Source organism: Littorina saxatilis, linkage group LG7, assembly GCF_037325665.1.
Source record: "Littorina saxatilis isolate snail1 linkage group LG7, US_GU_Lsax_2.0, whole genome shotgun sequence".
NCBI classification, from domain to species: Eukaryota; Metazoa; Mollusca; class Gastropoda; order Littorinimorpha; family Littorinidae; genus Littorina; species Littorina saxatilis.
Window position 1 is genome coordinate 32,185,240 of NC_090251.1, and position 20,350 is coordinate 32,205,589.

Consider the following 20,350-nt stretch of genomic DNA (forward strand, 5'->3'; position numbering starts at 1 on the left):
AGTGTAACCCAAATCGTATGAACTATGAGATTTTGAAGGCTGTGAGAAGTATGGTTGTCAAAATAAGTTTGTATCTGTTGAAAACCGTCGCGATATAACCTTGAATGGTTGAAAATGACGTTAAACACCAAATAAAGAAAGAAAGAAAGAAAGTATCTGTTGAAAAGGGTATTTTAACGTTTGGGTTGCAAACTCAAGGCAGGATTTATGATGTTGTGTGGAAAAGAAAGTGCCCTTGTCTAGTATGTCTTTGAGAGCATTCGCAAAGGCTCGCAGGTTTTATGTGAGAATTTCCTCAAGAAAAAAGACTTGTGAGCATTGTTTTATTTTATTTTATTTTTCTCAAGAGTCAAAGCATTATCACTGTTTAGTACTCCATAAGTGATTAAGTTGCATATGATGAGTTGCATTGTGAATTTTTATCTGCTAAGTTTTGGTGCACAAAAAGTGAGATCACATATGAGGCCTAAAAAAAAAATAGGGGTGGTTACGGTAACCCAACCTACCCTATTTTTAGGGGCCGACCCTATAACTTTTTATTACATTTGTCAACAACAACAACAAAAAACGAGTGCAGAAAGCGCAATGAAAGCGACAGCGCTCGAGTCGCACACTTATTTCCCTGTCGAGTAGGTTTAATTTGTACACATTAGAAAAAAAAGTTTTAAAAAAAAAGTGATTGCCTACCTTCCTACCCTATTTTTTTGGCTATGTTACCTTAACCACACCTATTTTTTTGGGGGGGGCCTGATCAAACACTAGCATGTACTTGCGCTTGCTACGAAAGCCATGTCAAGAGGGTAATACAAAATGTGATTGTTTGAAAGTTGCAGTTGGTCCTTTACTCAGCTAGTAATGTAGTACATGGAATGTTTGCTATGCTATTCTGTTTACTTTGCTGTTTCTTTATGAAGATGTTCTTCCTTTTTTGTTGTGCTCTTTCCGACTTGACAATTTAGTGTCTTTGCAGGTTATGCCCGTTTCAATTAGCATCTGAGAAAATTTTGTTGTGATTGTTTTTCACCTCACAGAGTTGTTTTAAAACCATTTTTTTTGTAAATGTTTGAGGGATCTTACCTAGAACAATCGTTGAAAGTTAATGATGCTTGTTTGTTGTTTAGGATCGTTTTTCATTTTTGATGCATTTACAAACATCCTTTTGGAAATAATAACTAAAGATGTGTTCTCCCAAAACAATCTTGTTTGCTGAAAGGTTGCTATTGTTGTGTCCTGATTATGTATAAATCTCAGTGAATAAGTATCCTTGCTTACACAAAAGCTTATTGGAGACCAAGATATTCTTCTTGGGGTTTTTTTGGGGGGAGGAAATTGGCCACTTGAAAAGGTCTGGTTGAGAAATTCTGATGATATTGAAATGTGAGGTCTCTATGACAGAAAATAGTCCCAGTTGATCTTTGTACAGATGTTGGAGATGGAAAAAAATATCCTTACTGTCCCCTTTGATATTTAAACACTCTGATGTTGAAAGACATGTTCTGGAGAATGGTGGTGAATGAATGCTGCTGTCTCAGAGGTCCATCATGGTATGGATTTTTCTGGAGAATGGTGGTGAATGAATGCTGCTGTCTCAGAGGTCCATCATGGTATGGATTTGATAAACGAGATGAAAAAGTTGAATATTTTTGATCAAATGAAGCCGAGAATTTCTGGTCAGTCTGCATGTATTATGTACACCTCTATAGTGACTTTTTAGGCTGTACGTCCGCCCAAATCCTTACCCTTTAGTGCACACCCCATGGTGACTTATCGCACACCACAACCCTATTTACCTTCCCCAATCCCATCTATACATATATATTCCTTGGTTCCAGTTTAAAAAATATAGATATATATATATATATTTGTTTTTTTTTTACTATTTTCAATTGTCTTTAATTATAAGTTTTTCTTATTTATTATTCATGTTTTGACACAAACTGTAAATACGCTGGAAATCAATAAGACCAAGGTTTATGTGATTATTTACAGCATAAGAGCTGAAAATCGTTCTATTGTAGATAAGGGCTCAAAGTTTGTGTTCTGTTCTTGTGTGAGCTAGTGATTGTATGAGATTTATAGCACTGAGATACTGTGTTTGAGTTCCGTTTCCTTTTTCAAAAATGGTAGCTATACCATTTTTGGGGGGGGGTTTCTTTTCTTTCTTTCCTTTATTTTTCTTCTTTTTTCAAAAATCTTTCTTTTCGTGATTGCTCAGTTATAACAGTGTGTCCCTTGTAACCAGACCTTTTGTAAATTATGACATACATACTCAGTGCTTGTGCTCATCTTAGTATGAGAGGAAGTTTTGTTACAGAAGAAAAGACGCTGTCCAAAAATAACTGTCAGGTTTATATGTCTTTTGAAAGAGATGTTTTTCCTGGCCAACATTGAGGCAAACAAACCCACGTGGCATTGTTGGCTAATCACTAGTGAGCAGCGTGACTTCACACGTGGTCAGCGATCTGTGCACTACGGGGCGCGATCACATCGGCAGCTAGGATGTGCGTCATCAAATAAAAAGAGTGTTATATTGAGCAGACAGTGCTGAAAACACAGATCAGAGCTAATTTTCACTGAGCGGGAAGTCAGTTGTTTTAACAGATTGCTAACCATGTGTGGAGCCACGCTGCTCGCTAGTGATTAACCTACTGTGTCACCTGCTGTTTGCCCCAGTATTTCCAAGGTTGAGCAACTCTTCCACAGCCAAGGAAAACTTGACAGTTATTCCCGAACATCGTCTGTTGTGTATGTGGATGATCGAGCAGGTGCTTGTTGAAGGTACAAACCTTCTTGTGTAAGGTATCATGTTCACTACCACAGATCTTTTAAGGCTTTTACGTGAGGTAAGATAAAAGGTCAAGGTAGTCCCATAACCATTTTTGGTGGTAGGGGAGCGAGATGTTAGAGATCTCCACTACCCTGCGGCCAGCTTTATGAAGGCGGTCCCCCCCGCGGGTTAGGGGGAAGAATTTACCCGATGCTCCCCAGCATGTCGTAAGAGGCGACTAACGGATTCTGTTTCTCCTTTTACCCTTGTTACGTGTTTCTTGTATAGAATATAGTCAATTTTTGTAAAGATTTTAGTCAAGCAGTATGTAAGAAATGTTAAGTCCTTTGTACTGGAAACTTGCATTCTCCTAGTAAGGTCATATATTGTACTACGTTGCAAGCCCCTGGAGCAATTTTTTGATTAGTGCTTTTGTGAACAAGAAACAATTGACAAGTGGCTCTATCCCATCTCCCCCCTTCCCCCGTCGCGATATAACCTTCGTGGTTGACAACAACGTTAAACACCAAATAAAGAAAAGAAAGTATGAGGGCGGTGCTCACTCCTCTCCCTCGCTGCCTTTGCCTTCCCTGTCCCTGAATAGGGTCAGGTTCCCATTTCCAGCTGGGTGGACTCCAGAGCGCTCAAACAAATTTGGAATTTGTAACTGCCGCGGGTGGGGATCGAATCCACAGCCTCCAGCGTGAGAGGCAAGTGCTGTAACCACAGTGCCACTTCTTCTCATTAGACCCATGCAAACAAAACAAAACCTGGCCAGTGCAACGTGGGAATTTTTGGTTGAATGAATTTCTTAAGAGACACCTATTTCAGTCTGCTAACTTCTATCTGCCGAAAATCCCCATTCTGTGCAGAATGCAGCCACACTGTTGATTTTTCATATGTCCAAAGGGATGCATGCTGTTATATCGTGTAAAATCCTGAGCAGATCTGAGAACATGAAAGACCGCTCCTTTAAATGAAAGGATGCTCTTATTCCATGTGAAGTCCGGACAGACCTAAGTCAGTGAACATGTAGACTGGAAGGGCGTTACCTGTGATGTTTGTATGGATGGATGACCTGGCTTTAGTGAACGGGTGCCTCAATGTTTCTCAGTAGTCATGCTGCAAAATATATTGTTCAGTCTAGTATTCTCCCTTTGGTGTTTGCGTAGCTCATATTATTGAATGTCTTTTATGTAATACATGGATGTATCGGGTAAGCTCAACAGCTTATTGTTTATAGTTATGTAGCCATTGCCAGCTTAAATAAGTATCCACGTTGCTTGCTTTATAGGTTGTGAAATTGTCTTTCCTGTCTTTTTTTCAAGATTGTCCTTGATTGTTAAATATGACTTATTTCTTGTTGTCTCTCAGTTATTCTTATGAAAGTGTGTTTGTGTGACATATCACTCATTCTGCATAAGTCTTTCTTTTTCTGCAGAAGAATGTTCTCATATATTCGCCTTATTATTTACAGTGAAAAGGGGAAAAACTGTCTGTTGTTGTGAATTTATGGGTATATGTTAGGCTGTTTTACAAACTTTTGTAAATATATATGTTCTTCCATCGTCAGAGCTATAGATAATTGTTCAGTGTTTCAAAAATTCAGACCTATGGCTTCGCTTTTTTTTTTAATGTATATAAAAGTTTAATGATATACTATATAATTACACAGTCACTTCATGTGTTCGTTTTCTTCCAGACCCTTTGTTTCATTTTGCGACATGTCAACAAGACGGCCGTTACTCTTGAATACCTAAAAAGCTAGGACCAGGTTGATCTGGGAGATATCTGTACTGGTAATAATAATAATAATAATAAAGTGTATTTATATTGCGCCTATCCCTTACAAAAAACAAAAATATTTGGCTCTAAGCGCATTACAACATGTGAAGGACTTGGTACAATCAAGTCTGACAAATACAACAGCACAATATACAGTCGGTCTCTTAGGTAAAAGCAGCTTCGACAGTTAAACACTTCTACTAAAAGATCCTCTAACAATTTACAAACATAGTTAAAGAACATCGAGTTAATAGGAATTAAAAAAAGGTTCTTATAATAAAACTATCTAGCGAACGACGAAGAAGAAGAAGAATAAAACTATCAATGGTCAGAATACAATTTAGACTGCTCATGTTGAGTTTAATCAAAATCATGAAAAACTTGTTTTATTTAATCGTTTTCAACGTGAACAGTTCTCTGTAGCTCATATACAGCAGTCGGCATTTATGACTTAAAATGTGTCTGTTGAATAGGGGTTTTATCTGAAATCTAGATTTGAGCAGTGTAGTGTTCGGAGTACAAATATACAGAGCAAATAAAAACGAGGCGTACAGAAGAACTGCGACTAATTTCTGTGTCAGAAAGAGCATTGTTGATACAAAATTGTTCCTGTGTTTTGGCTTTGCACTCTTGTTGTAGGATTATTTTTTAAAGAGTCATTATGGAAAAAAGAGCTGTCTTGTCTTTTCGTATTACTGGTATTTTTGTTTTTCTTGTTGTGTGGAAGTACAATTTATGTATTCACCTCACAGTTGTTCTCCTTCTTTACTTGGGTTGCTTAGAAATCATGGATTTGATTATTTTTACTGTTATGGCTTCTTTTTTTATTTTACAACGTAGTTGGTAAATGTTATCATAATTACTTTTGAGTGTGTCTTTATTTCTACCAAGATTTGTTCAAGAACTTCATTTTTTTCAGCATCTGCATTTTGGAACTTTTTATTGTGGTACCTGTCAATGTTTTTTTAATGTTTGTTTTTTTGGTTGTGAAAACCATGTATCTGCCATATGTATGTGTACAGAAAATAGTTCAGTGCTTTTCACCTGGAACCTCTGGATTGTGCTTGTTCGTGGGCATAATATTGTATGTTTTGTAAATAAAAAAAAATTCGGAAAGTTCAGAATTCTGCTTCATGTTTACATCTCTGTGTGCATGCATGTGTATGAAAGCTGAAAACAACTTTTTGTGTGTGTGTTTTTTGTTAATACCTGTGTGTTACATTTTTTCCCTTCTCTGGAGGGGCAAGCAATGAAAAGAAGACAGTGAGAAAGGAGTTTTTTTTTAACTGTGGGTTTTATTTCTTGCAAGGGATGCATGGCACCCTCTTTTTCGTCTTTTTATATTTAGTCAAGTTTTGACTAAATATTTTAACATCGAGGGGGAATCGAAACGAGGGTCGTGGTGTATGTGCGTGTGTGTGTGTGTGTGTGTGTGTGTCTGTGTGTGTGTGTAGAGCGATTCAGACTAAACTACTGGACCGATCTTTATGAAATTTGACATGAGAGTTCCTGGGTATGAAATCCCCATACGTTTTTTTCATTTTTTTTATACATGTCTTTGATGACGTCATATATCCGGCTTTTCGTGAAAGTTGAGGCGGCACTGTCACGCCCTCATTTTTCAACCAAATTGGTTGAAATTTTGGTCAAATAATCTTCGACGAAGCCCGGACTTCGGTATTGCATTTCAGCTTGGTGGCTTAAAAATTAATTAATGACTTTGGTCATTAAAAATCTGAAAGTTGTAAAAAAAAATAAAAATTTATAAAACGATCCAAATTTACGTTTATCTTATTCTCCATCATTTGCTGATTCCAAAAACATATAAATATGTTATATTCGGATTAAAAACAAGCTCTGAAAATTAAATATATAAAAATTATTATCAAAATGTCCAAATCAATTTAAAAACACTTTCATCTTATTCCTTGTCGGTTCCTGATTCCAAAAACATATAGATATGATATGTTTGGATTGAAAACACGCTCAGAAAGTTAAAACAAAGAGAGGTACAGAAAAGCGTGCTATCCTTCTTAGCGCAACTACTACCCCGCTCTTCTTGTCAATTTCACTGCCTTTGCCATGAGCGGTGGACTGACGATGCTACGAGTATACGGTCTTGCTGAAAAATGGCATTGCGTTCAGTTTCATTCTGTGAGTTCGACAGCTACTTGACTAAATATTGTATTTTCGCCTTACGCGACTTGTTTTTTGTTAACACATCCTCTGAAATCTATTTACAACACAGTAAAAAAACAGCTTGCAGCAAACAATCTATGAAAGCAAAGAATTGTTTGTGGTTTTACTCTCGTTGCTAATGAACGCGCGCCAGCTTGCATTAAATGTTTATTTCGTACACTCTCGGACCCAATAACTAACATTTATTATTGGGTCCGTGGTACACTGAACACAGACATTGAGATTATAATCTGCGATTATCTCCCTTGCTCGAAACCGGAAGTGCCACGTTAATTTTCATGTCACCAAGCAAAAATGGCGTCGAACCTGAGAGAAAAACAGACGGCTGCGTTGAAACGCATGTTAAACTTCAACGCGCCGCAGACAAAAGCAAATGTAGCTGAACCACAATGGAAGATACTTGTCTACGACAGGTTCGGACAAGATATCATCTCTCCTCTGCTGACGGTGAAGGAGCTACGCGACTTGGGAGTGACACTTCACCTCAACCTTCATACCGACAGAGACCCCATCCCCGATGTTCCTGCTATTTACTTCGTGTTGCCTACTGACGACAACATACAGCGTATATGTCGCGATTTCCAGAATGGTCTGTACGAGTCGTATTACCTCAACTTCATCTCCGCCATCTCTAGACAGAAACTGGAGGACATTGCCAGCGCTGCAGTGCAGAGCGGTACGGTACAGCAAGTGTCGAAAGTTGTCGACCAGTATTTGAACTTTATCTCACTTGAAGATGATCTGTTCTGTCTTCGGCATCAAGACAGAGAGCCAATCTCGTATTACGCCATAAACCGCGGTGATGTTAAGGACTCTGAGATGGAAGCAACCATGGACATTATTGTGGACAGTTTGTTCTCTGTCTTTGTGACTCTGGGCACAGTGCCAATCATACGGTGCCCACGAGGCAATGCTGCAGAGATGGTGGCAGAAAAGCTGGACAAGAAGCTACGAGAGAACCTGCGCGACTCACGCAACAGTCAGTTTGCCTCCGAGGCTGCCCCAGGTCAGTTCAGCTTCCAGCGTCCCATGTTGGTACTGCTTGACCGTAACATTGATCTTGCCACCATGATGCATCACACATGGACCTATCAAGCTCTCATTCATGATGTTCTGGACTATCGCTTGAATCGAGTTGAGATTGAAGAGGTTTTGGATGAAGCCGCTCACTCCCCTTCCCGTAAACCCCGCACCAAAAAGAAAGCGTATGACATGGGCCACAGAGATCAATTCTGGCTCACACAAAAAGGCAGTCCCTTCCCCACTGTAGCAGAGGCTGTGCAGGAGGCGTTGGATGCCTATCGTGTTGAAGAAGATGAAGTGAAGAAGCTGAAATCAGCAATGGGTCTTGAAGGGACCGAAGATGATGCGGCCATCGGCATGCTGTCGGACACTACAGCAAGACTCACCTCTGCTGTCAGCTCCCTTCCAGAACTGCTTGAGAAGAAGCGGCTGATTGACATGCATACCAACATCGCTACTGCTCTCCTTGACCACATCAAGCACCGCAAACTGGACAACTACTTTGAGATGGAGGAGCGCATGATGAGCAAGTCCACGCTCAGCCAGTCTCTCATGGACATCATCACTGACCCTGAGGCTGGCACACCTGAAGACAAAGCTCGTCTTTTCATCATCGCCCTCATCTGCGGACCACCCATGTCAGAGGCAGAGATCGACCAGTACTGCACGACGCTGCAGGCCAGCAACTGCGACTTGGCTGCTGTGCAGTATGTCCGACGCTGGAAGTCGTACAGCAAAATCACCGCCACGCCCAGCATGTACACCGGCGGTGGCGTTAGCTCCACTGGCATGTTTTCCAACCTCCTCTCCAAGGGCAGCAGCTTTGTGATGGAGGGGGTGAAAAATCTGGTGGTTAAGCGTCACAACCTCCCCACCACTCGCATCATTGACGCTCTCATGGAACAGAAGTCTGTGCAGGAAGTGGACGACTTCCGTTACTTTGATCCAAAGCTTCTGCGTGCTGAGAGTGGGAACGTTCCTCGCAGCAGGGCCCCCTTCCAGGAAGCGTTTGTGTTTGTTGTTGGTGGTGGTAACTACATCGAGTACCAGAACTTGATGGACTACGCGCGGTCCAGGGCTCCGGTCTCACCGAAGAAGATTGTGTATGGCTGCAGTGACTTGGTCAATGCTACGCAGTTTCTGCGTCAGCTTTCTCAGCTTGGTACCGAGATGTAAAATGGGAGTAGAAACTAGAATTAGGCCCCCCCCCCAAAAAAAAATAGTCTGTTTACGGTATCCCGCCCGACCCTATTTTTTCGCGCGACCCTAGACTTTTTGGGGGCATTTGGGGAGAAAAAAAGTCTTTGTATTTTGGCAAAATAACTTAAAAATGGTTTTTTGGAAACAAAAATTTTAAAAAAAAATCCCAACCTACCGACCCTATTTTTTTTGCCTATGTTAGCGTAAACAGACTTTTTTTTTGGGGGGGGGGGGGCCTTAGCTGGGTTAATAACGGATTACATGTCTGTTACTGTTCATGTCAGCATCATAATAGATGCAAGTGAAGTAGCAGTGATTCACCCAAAACCAGAATCAGTCCTAAGTAAGCACTAGAAGTAGAAGTAAAATCATGTATTTATAGGGCCAATAGCTACAAGTATGAATTTTGTAATGAATGCTCAAGTGGTATCATGCCTGAAGTGTCCAGAAACCTTAAAATAATCTGAGACAGTTCATTTTGAGCTTTCCAGTATGTTTGAAAAATGTCCCCACACCACACCCAAAATTAAGATTGAAAGTAATCAATAAATGAAATAGGATGGGAATGTAAATGTAATCAGTACCGCAAATACTGTACTTGAAAATGGTTATTAATATTTCCGAAAATGTCTTCTGAACAATGTTGTGTGTGTTTGTGTATACATGTGTACTCTGTGTGTACTCTGTGTGTGACAGTGTGTGCGAGTATGCCTGCATGCTTGTCGATCTATATGTCTGTTTGTTGGTAGTCGTGTCTGAACTGAGAGTGTAATTTTCAGTGTTCTGATTTTTTGGCAATTGTAAATGTTTTGGAGTAATATTTTATCTACATGTATGTATTTACTTACAGTTTTATGTGTTTTGGTCTCCCAACCCCTTTTTCGCATCATTTCTATATGTTGTCAAAAGATTATAATGGCTACTTTCAGAAAGGCAAGTTATAGAACCTAGATTTCTTTCTCCACCTCTCTCTCTCTCTCTCTCTCTGTTTAATTATTAACCCTGAGGCTGGATGTCGCGCTACTTTACGTATACTGTCACCTGGTTGTCACGATATGTCGCGCTACTGGCTCAGTCTGTTTGGTCGGTTCCGATTACCTCCCATGGATGCGAAAACCTATGTGACTGTTTATCTTTATTTTTCTCTCTGTTAATTCACCAGTGGCTATGTAACATGTGCTACAGAATTGCACCAGTGTAAGGGTTAACAATGGTCTCTCAGAGGTGGATCAGACATCAGCCAACAACAGCAGTGAATCTTTTACTTTAGCACAAACTGCTTCACAAATCACATGCATAATGTGATAAAATCACCATTGCGAAACTGTTGAAACTTTTTTTTTCATAGGTCACCATTTCCAAGCACAAGATGAAATCCTGTCATAATTAATTTATGTCCCGCAGTGGGGCACTGCGGTTATGAAATTAAAGGCCCCTCCTGTTTTTGGAACCGCAGGAGCTTTCTAGTTTGCTGTTAGGTAGATTTTTGGTTCCTCTTTCCTGTCATGCTCTCTTTTTCTTCATGAATTCTTTTCTTTTTTCTGCCTTCTTGCTCATTCACCTGTATTTTTTCCAAAAATCTCTTCTCTTGCCGCTTGTCTCGCGATTCATGTATAGTTTAATCTGTTAGTGTTCTGATGTAAGTCCAGCAGTAGATAGGTTAAGCCTATTTTAACATACTGGAAACTGGTAATCTTCCAGTAGGTATTAATTTAGTTTTACTAAAGCCTGCTGGGACACAAGTAATGGGTTAGTGCATTTGTAAACAGGAATCGCTTGACAAGTGGCCCCCTTCATCCCCCCCTTCCTCGTCCTGATATGGCTCTGCGTAGTCGGCTGGACGTTAAGCAACAAATAAACAAACAAACAAATTAATTTATGTCACGAGTAATAAAAAAAATGTAGTTTCATTAAAAGAATGTTTGGGTTTAACCTGAGGTGAAACATGTTTCATGTGTGTATTTGTACTGTACATTACAGTTTTCACTCGTACATACTTCTATACAGTGGAACCCCCCTCCTTTTAAGAACTCCAATAATCTGAGAAAATCAGGTCTTAAAAAACAAAGGTCTTTAAATGCTAGTATGTTTACAGAGGCTATGAACAGAAACTGAGAAAAGTCGGTCTTAAAAGGAAGGGGGTCTTAAATTCTGGGGTCTTAAAAGGGAGGTTCTACTGTGTAGATTGTGTCCAGGTGCGGAAGACAGTGGGACTGTATTCCTTTAAGTGTGGCTGATTTGACTTTAATGCATTGTAAATATTTATGTTAGCTCCTTTTCTCCTCTTATTTAATTGCTTTTGATTTGTGTGTGTTTATTTTGTGTTTGCGTGCACATGGTTTCAAATTACGTGTACAGTGTCTTCAGTAGATGATTATTAACCAGTGCCGTAAACTCAGCATGCTGAAAGTGAGCGAGTGAAACAAGCACTGTGATGGTGTGTTTGCGTGTGTGGGTGCGTTTGTGCGTGTGTGCTTGAGGGAGGAATGTTAACTGACTTGTTAGATATATTGTGCTGATATATGTTTTTCTGTTTGTTTTTGACAAAAATGTCATATTGCTTTGACTGTGAATAAATGTTGGGTCATATTATTTGTTTTCATTATTTATTTATTTATTTTCCGTGTGTGTGTGTGGATGGTTTCAATTCTTAATGTATAAGTCTGCCTGCCTATCTGTTTTTGTGTGTGTGTGTGAGAGAGAGAGAGAGAGAGAGAGAGAGAGAGAGAGAGGCATTTGTAGACCTTTCATGTGGCTTTCACATGTTTCTGACCCTTGTAGGTTTAAACAAAAAAGAAAGAAACACAGTAAGGCAGTTTTTAGAGTGCTAGACATAACAAAAAAATCCCCAACATCAGACACAGTATTACTGTTTAGACACTGCACACCTTGTGTTTTGTGTGACAGGGAGACTACTGCGTCACCCTTCACAGCAGACTCTGCATTAGTTGGCCGTTGAAGAGCGTGGAATTTTTATTGCTCGCCGTTTCTTCTACGTCACTGACACCTGTGCATTGTAGAGTTCTGTTTGTGATAGGGTCTGGCTGCTGCTGTCTCCTTGTATGTTCTTGGGAACCTTTGCGTTATATCTATAATAGTTATTATAGGGCTATTAATTTAGCTCTAAAATCATCAACCCTGTTTGACTGGGCTTCGCCTCCAAAGGTGATTGGTGTATTTCGTCACATTTGCAAAGCATGACATTTCTATTTCACATGTTTATTTCCAAGCACATGAAAAAGTTCAGGTCCATGACCAAATTTTTATGAAGTTGCTAAGTTTCTTCGTTACCTTGTTGGTTTTTCTTTTTAACCTTCTCTCTCTCTTTTTGTTTGTGTGTTGTTGTGTGCTGTTTGTGTGTGTGTGTGTGTGTGATGCAAATCAGGGACTTCAGAAAATGTTATTTGCTGTAGAAAAAGTTGCATACATATGGTATATATATTTATCCGACATTTTAATTTTACAACTAAATAGCTATCATGCACACACAATGACACATGCACACAACAATTAACCAGAGAGCAATTGATGGATCAGAGCTCAAAGCAGCTGAAATCGTACACATCGACGTTCTTAACGTTTTTCATTTGGAGATTTAATTTTATAGTTTGGTTTTGAATACGCCACAGCCCCGCTACCAGTCGAGCGATTGGGGATCCATGCTCAGGTGTGTATAGAGTAGTTTCCCCTAACAACTCGACCGTGGGCCTACTTTTCCAAAAGTTTATATCACATCACACGAGCAGCTAGGAAATACAGGCGTTGACAGAGAAAATGAGTCCTAAATCTGTGTTGATAACAGGCGCAAGCCGAGGTTTGGGTTTTGAGTTTGTAAAATGCATTCTTTCCCAGCCCTCTCCGCCAGAGATTCTCTTCGCAACTTGCCGCGACCCATCAAGTGCAGACGCACTCCAAGCACTCGCCAAAGAAAATGACAGTCTCAAAATCCTCAAAATGGATGTTACAAAAGACAGCGAGATAGAGTCAGCGTTCGAGGAGACGCAAAGGACCCTGGAAGACAAGGGTTTGAATCTGCTGATCAACAATGCTGGCATATATGACAAAAGTGATTCTGGGTCTTTGGAGACACAAACCCGAGAGAGGTTGCAGTCCCACTTTGAGACCAATGTTACCGGTAAGATACCTCCCCTCTCTCTCTCTCTGTCTCTCTCTCTAGTAGTTCCTCTCTAGGGCGAGGGCTCCATGGGTGTTAAAAAACAAGAAAAATGTTCATTCAAAATGAACAGCGTCGATGCAATGTCCACCAAAGATTTATTTTGGGAAGTGTTAAAAGGTTAGGGTCAAAAGTCAATGAATTGCATGTTGTGCTGGATATATAAATTGTTTATTTCAGTCAATGCTTGCTATGAATTGATCAAACAGCCACAAGAAAAAACAAGTCGCGTAAGGCGAAATTACTACATTTAGTCAAGCTGTGGAACTCACAGAATGAAACTGAACGTAGTCCGCCGCTAGTGCAAAAGGCAGTGAAAGTGACGAGCCTGTTTGGCGCGGTAACGGTTGCGCTGTGCTTCATAGCACGCTTTACTGTACCTCTCTTCGTTTTAACTTTCTGAGCGTGTTTTTAATCCAAACATATCATATCTATATGTTTTTGGAATCAGGAACCGACAAGGAATAAGATGAAATAGTTTTTAAAACGATTTCGGAAATTTAATTTTGATCATAATTTTTATATTTTTAATTTTCAGAGCTTGTTTTTAATCCAAATATAACATATTTATATGTTTTTGGAATCAGAAAAGGATGAAGAATAAGATGAACGTAAATTTGGATCGTTTTATAATTTATTTATTTTTTTACAATTTTCAGATTTTTAATGACCAAAGTCATTAATTAATTTTTAAGCCACCAAACTGAAATGCAATACGGAAGTCCGGCCTTCGTCGAAGATTGCTTGGCCAAAATTTCAATCAATTTGATTGAAAAATGAGGGTGTGACAGTGCAGCCTCAACTTGTACAAAAAAGCCGGATATGACGTCATAAAAGACGTTTATAAAAAATAAAAATAAAAACGTCCTGGAATATCATTCCCAGGAAGTCTCATGTCAAATTTCATAAAGATCGGTCCAGTAGTTTAGTCTGAATCGTTCTACACACACACACACACACAGACAGACACACACACACACACACACACACACACACACACACACACACACACACACACACACACACACACACACACGCACATACACCAAGACCCTCGTCTCGATTCCCCCCTCTATGTTAAGACATTTAGTAAAAACTTTTTAATTAAAAAATAGAGCTTGTTTGAAACAGGTAGAAAGGAAGAGTTGATATTGCAATATCTGTACGTGGGAATGTGGTGAAAAAGAGTGCTAAAAGTAGTAAGTCGGCCTCAGATCCATTTCAAATATTTATTGCAGAAAAACAAAATACAAATTAAAAACAAAACCACAGAACCATTACCAGGTGTCATAGGAATGTTTGAAAACAATAGTTTTAATTTTACACTGTAAATACAGGAATCAGAATTAAACACCTCAAATTGGCACATGCATAATGAATCACCTGGAATTGCAACAGGGAGATACTGAAGTAATTGGAAACAAACACTTGAAATTGACAGAGAAACAATTGAAAATATATTACTGACATGAGCGTACAATATTTTAATGGAAGTGCATTTTTAGCACGAAGCATCCGCAGGAGGATGCACTAACAATTACATAGTGCCACAAAATGTGTACGGACATTTCACAACCGTGCATTATTAGCACAGAACACATACATGGGGGCGCACAAAACATTATTGTACCATGATGATGATCGGGATTGTTGAAGATCTTTTCTTGTGCAAGGCGCCCCTGTATGACCGCAACTGATCCAACCGGCCGCATCTGAACAAACGACGTCGAAACGGCGCGAAACACGTCCTCTCGGTTGGTCTCGGATTGACTCGGCTCCTCTCGGTCTTTTTTTTTGTGTGTCTTTTTTTCTTTTCTTTATGGTCGGAGTGGTATATTTATGTACATCTTAGATTAAAAAAAACACACCCGAAAGCTGTGTTTAATCGTTTCGCGTAAATTGTACATTTTTTTTCAGCTTTGAAATTGTTTTGGCTTGGAGAGTCAGCGCGCTTTGGCTTGGAGACTAATTCTCCACAGGCACGTTCTTCCCAACCACAGATACCAGCGTCGTCCGCGACGCTGGAATAAAGACCTCCCACCCACCCTGCATACCCTTGCACATGTGCACACTCTTTCTCGATCTTTCTCTCTCTCTGCTTTTTACCTGTGATCAGGGCTTACTTAATTGGCATTACAAAAAAAATCATTGTACGGTCAAAATGGAAACACTCAATGCTTCCATTATATTGTTGTATAGTAATTGTGTGCCAGGGCTTCATAGCTTGCCGTTAACTGCTCTGCTGCGAAATCGGCTTGCCATATATTGCCAATAACAGCAAAATATACAAGTCCCCTGCTGTTTGTTTTTCACTCAAAGGATATTTGTTACCTAGCTGCCGTCAATCATTCACCTCACATTACGAATATTACTATTAGAAGTAGAAATTAATGCCCTCACACAACATCCGTACACAGATAATCACCCTCAACATGCATTTCCATTGTTTTTGTTTTTCTAGTCCTAGAGAGCTCGACAGATTCAAAATAAAACTTCTTGCAGGGAGGAAATGACATAATGGTGCATTCAACACACAAATAAGGGATGCAAATTTGTTTCCTACTCGTCAGCATATCTGATACAGTGGTATGATATCAGACTATTTTTCCTTTTTCCCAATAAATGTCTTCGATGACATCATATCCGGCATTTATTAAAACTTGAGGCGGCACTGTCACGCCCTCATTTTTAAACCAAATTGGTTGAAATTTTGGTCAAGTAATCTTTGAAAAAGCCCGGACTTTGGTATTGCATTTCAGCGTGGAGGCTTAAAAATTAATTAATGAGTTTGCTCATTAAAGTTGTCATTAAAATGAAATTGTTGCAAACAGATTCAAAATTGATTGCATCGTATTCTTCACCAAATTCTGAATCTAACAATATATACAGTAAACATGTATGTAATGTTTACTCTTAAAATGTGATCACAATTAACAAAAATAGGTTAATTAGTGCTAGTCGATTAAAATGTAAGAAATCGATCCAAATATGGTTTCATCTTATTCTTTATCATTTCCTGATTCCAAAAACATATATAGATATAATATGTTTTATTCAAAACAAGCTCAGAAAGTTAAAAAGAATAAAGAAAAGCGCGCTTTCCTGCATACCGCAGTACGCTATTGCACTATTCTGCCTCATCAATTTCACTTCGTGTTGCACGGGAAATCTGCCACGGGGATTGACGAAGCTCTATTGTCTCGGTTAAAAAAAAAATGCAGTGCAATCAGTTTCATTCTGTGATTTCAACACCTTGACTAAATGTAGTAGTTTCGCATTACGCGACTTGTTAAGACCTGATTTTCACAGATTTTTTCAGGTTACACTGTACTGTACATACGGTAAGTTGGGTGGTGCCTATTACCTGCTGATTTACACATACAGTTTTTTTAAGGTGTCTTTTCCATTCTGTGGTTTTCAGCGCCAGTGCTAACCGTCAAACAGTTCCTCCCACTTCTCAAGAGAGCGGCTGCTAACAACGCCTCTCTCCCCATGAGCTACAACAGGGCAGCTGTCGTCAATGTTTCCTCCAGCATGGGCTCCGTTCAACGGACGCTGGAAGGGTCTGCATACAATGGCTGCCATTACCGTGCCACCAAGACTGCTCTCAACATGCTGACCGCCACCATGTCCTCCGAGCTGAAGGATTGTGGGATACTCGTGGCGGCGATCCATCCTGGGTGGGTGAAGACGGACATGGGCGGACAACAAGCGGCTTTGGATAAGAGCACCAGCATTGAAAATTGCTGGTCCGTCATTTCTTCTATGAAGGAAACATCAACGGGAAAGATGCTCAGTTATGATGGGAGTGTAATGCCATGGTAATTAATGTGAGAATTCTGCTACATGTACAACAAAAATTAGCATTGTTTGTCCATAATGCTGCCTTTGGCTTCAAAATATATATCATTATATGGGACAAAAGATAATAATAATAATAATAATAAATGAGCATTTATATAGCGCAACATCATAACTTTACAATTATGCTCTTTGCGCTTGACACATTTAAAATTAAAACACAGTTATACAAGCATTTACATCTACATTCATAGTCAGCAACGCTTAATTAAAAGCATACACCATCAAACATACATTACAAAAGATTCTTCCACTAACTAAGTAATAAAAACATGAATAAAATAGGTAGTGAAAACAAGGAATAGCTGTAATGGTAATATCATTCCAAAGAGAATCAAAAATGTCTCTGCCAATAAGTAATTTTTCATGAACTACATGTTAGTACATGTACGTACCATCGTCTCCTTTAAAACGGATCTGCTGTGGACTCTTTGCTTCTGGAAATGTTAATTAATTTCCACCTGCATAATTGTTTTTGGTTTTGATTTTAAAGATTTATAACAGCATTGTTAATGTTATTGTTTGTTTAGTTCCAGCAATCATGTTTTTAGAATGTGTAGCAGATATTGAAAGCATTACAGTACTGGAACAATATTGAACACAAAAGTTGGAAGAAATATCATAGGCAGCAGCTAGGCTGTACATGTAATATTATACAAGGTGCTGGTAAAACTCCTCTTGTCTATGTTATTGTATGCCAACGGCATTATCCCTGAGCTTTTTATTCCTCTACTTCTAACAGCATTATATATTAGAAATACAAAAGTAATCATAGTATTCAGCTAAGCTTTTAAATGGCCATCCATTTTTAAATGAAGTAAGTCCAAATTACAAATCTATCTATGCTTATAATAGCAATTTAGCAACCTTCTATGTTTTTGTCTTGAAAATTTTAAAAATTCTAGCTTAGCATATGGTTTAGGAACCATCATTTTCTTCTTCTTTTTACATTTAGTCAAGTTTTGACTAAATGTTTTAACATAGAGGGGGGAATCGAGACGAGGGTCGTGGTGTATGTGTGTGTGTGTCTGTCTGTCTGTGTGTGTGTGTAGAGCAATTCAGACTAAACTACCGGACCGATCTTTATGAAATTTGACATGAGAGTTCCTGGGAGTGATATCCCCAGACGGGTTGTTTTTTTTTTCGATAAATGTCTTTGATGACGTCATATCCGGCATTTTGTATAAGTTGAGGCGGCACTGTCACACCCTCATTTTTCAATCAAATTGATTGAAAGTTTGGCCAAGCAATCTTCGACGAAGGCCGGACTTCGATATTGCATTTCAGCTTGGAGGCTTAAAATTTAATTAATGACTTTGGTCATTAAAAATCTGAAAATTGTAATTACATTTTTTTTTATATAAAACGATCCAAAACTACGTTCATCTTATTCTTCATCATTTTCTGATTCCAAAAACATATAAATATGTTATATTCGGATTAAAAACAAGCTCTGAAAATTAAAAATATGAAAATTATGATTAAAATTAAATTTCCGAAATCGATTTAAAAACAATTACATCTTATTCCTTGTCGGTTCCTGATTCCAAAAACATATAGATATGATATGTTTAGATTAAAAACACGCTCAGAAAGTTCAAACGAAGAGAGGTGCAGTAAAGCGTGCTATGCAGCACAGCGAAACCACTACCGCGCTAAACAGACTCGTCAGTTTCACTGCGTTTTGCACGAGCGGCGGACTACGGTCATTGTGAAAAAATGCAGTGTGTTCAGTTTCATTCTGTGAGTTCCACAGCTTGACTAAATGTAGTATTTTCGCCTTACGCGACTTGTTTCATTGTTAAAGTGGGTGTCACACTTGTGTTATGTTTCACAGCTTATGCATCGCCTTATAAGATGTGCTTATGAAATCGCGGTCACACTTGCGTTACGTTTCATAACGCGGTTCAACATTACCACTTCCTCTTACTCACTCGCACGAGAAAATTGCGGATTTCAAAGAAGGAACTAGTCTCGGCCCGCTCTAAATAACAATGACCAAGACTTCTTGTAATTCCTTCGCGTGACGTCGAACCCTCTTACGCCATAATGTGACGTCTTCAAGACATAACCCTGACTTTATTCATGGATACATTTCAAAAAACGATCACCACATATGCTTCAGAATCCAAACATAATGTGAGTACATGTATTCTTCTACGGATAATCACATTTTCTGTTGGATTAACGCAGTTGTCCGACAATGGTGCTAGAGGAGAGCAACACTGCAATCGGGCAACTCTCTGTGCAAAGACGAACAATCAATTGACTGGCATCTCCTTCGTGAAACCCGATTGTGTTGGATTTCTGTATTTCACTGGTTCAACAGCGGCAGTCGACCGTCTGTGTTTCTGTGTTGTGAAACTGGCCCCTGGCCTCTCCTGATTGGTCAACTTGCTCCTCGTTATGAAATCTACTGGTCCAAAGCTTATGATTTTGACATAAGATCATGCACAGAGGTGATTGCATAAGCGTAAGGCAAGTGTGATACCCTGCATAACGCAAATGTGACAGAGCCTTAACGGTTTGGGAAGCAGTATAAAATGGTGTTAATTGTTATTGTATTATTATTATTATACTATTATATCTTGAAATTATATTTTTTCAGGCTTACTCTTTGCCTCAGACTTTGGCCGGTGATACAATCATGTAAATATGTCTGTGTCTGACTGTCAGAGTGTACACTTAAGCAAATTAAAATTGTGAAAACATTTATAAGGGTGTCATGCCATCAGTGTGTACAGAACACATGTACCTGGAACATCTGTGACAGACATAAGGTTAAAAAACAAAAGGTAGATATGTTATGTGGAGTTTTACAGATCAATGCAATTTTTCTTACAGGCATTTATTTACATGATGTGAATGCGTGATGTATTGTGTAAAAAAAATTCCATCTCACACGGCATAAATAAATCCCTGCGCCTTGAATATGTGCGCGATATAAATTGCATTGAAAAAAAAAATTTAAAATAAAAATCCCTGCTCTTAGAACTGTACCCACGGAATACGCGCGATATAAGCCTCATAGTGATTGATTGACATGATGTTTAGAATTGAGTGATGGTGTTGACCTGACGGATTAAATATTGATTGGCTGTTTCTTCTCCTCTTGCAATATTTATAAATCTGATGATTGATAAACTGGGTTGTTGTAACCTGTGGCCCAGTAGTTGACCTGTATGTTGTCACGACGTTAAACACCAAATAAAGAAAGAAAGAAAAGAAAGCATGTTGTCTCAAATCAGTGATTTTGAACTCTGAAGTCAATTTTGCATGATTATGTCGCAGGCACAGTATAATACATAAAACAAAATCCTCAAATTATTTTTGTTTTTGTT

At 39.0% G+C, this 20,350-nt stretch overlaps 2 protein-coding genes across 2 annotated transcripts; both read left to right on the forward strand.

The window, feature by feature from the left end:
* The first annotated feature begins 7,027 nt into the window (after positions 1–7,027).
* On the forward strand, positions 7,028–11,566 carry LOC138971197 (sec1 family domain-containing protein 1-like). Its single transcript, XM_070343862.1, has 2 exons — positions 7,028–10,377; positions 10,863–11,566. Exon 1 carries the CDS (start codon positions 7,046–7,048, stop codon positions 8,948–8,950), a length of 1,905 nt encoding a protein of 634 aa, XP_070199963.1. The 5' UTR covers positions 7,028–7,045; the 3' UTR covers positions 8,951–10,377; positions 10,863–11,566.
* Positions 11,567–12,664: 1,098 nt separating this feature from the next.
* LOC138971198 (C-signal-like) lies at positions 12,665–20,350 on the forward strand. Its single transcript, XM_070343863.1, has 2 exons — positions 12,665–13,109; positions 16,570–20,350. Exons 1-2 carry the CDS (start codon positions 12,749–12,751, stop codon positions 16,971–16,973), a joined length of 765 nt encoding a protein of 254 aa, XP_070199964.1. The 5' UTR covers positions 12,665–12,748; the 3' UTR covers positions 16,974–20,350.

What these genes read in the sequence shown, in the direction of transcription:
- LOC138971197 (XM_070343862.1), top strand. Translation starts at nt 7,046, where the DNA reads ATGGCGTCGAACCTGAGAGAAAAACAGACGGCTGCGTTGAAACGCATG.
- LOC138971198 (XM_070343863.1), top strand. Translation starts at nt 12,749, where the DNA reads ATGAGTCCTAAATCTGTGTTGATAACAGGCGCAAGCCGAGGTTTGGGT. An exon ending in CTTTGAGACCAATGTTACCG is followed by an intron (nt 13,110 to 16,569) that starts GTAAGATACCTC and finishes TGTGGTTTTCAG; the next exon opens with CGCCAGTGCTAACCGTCAAA.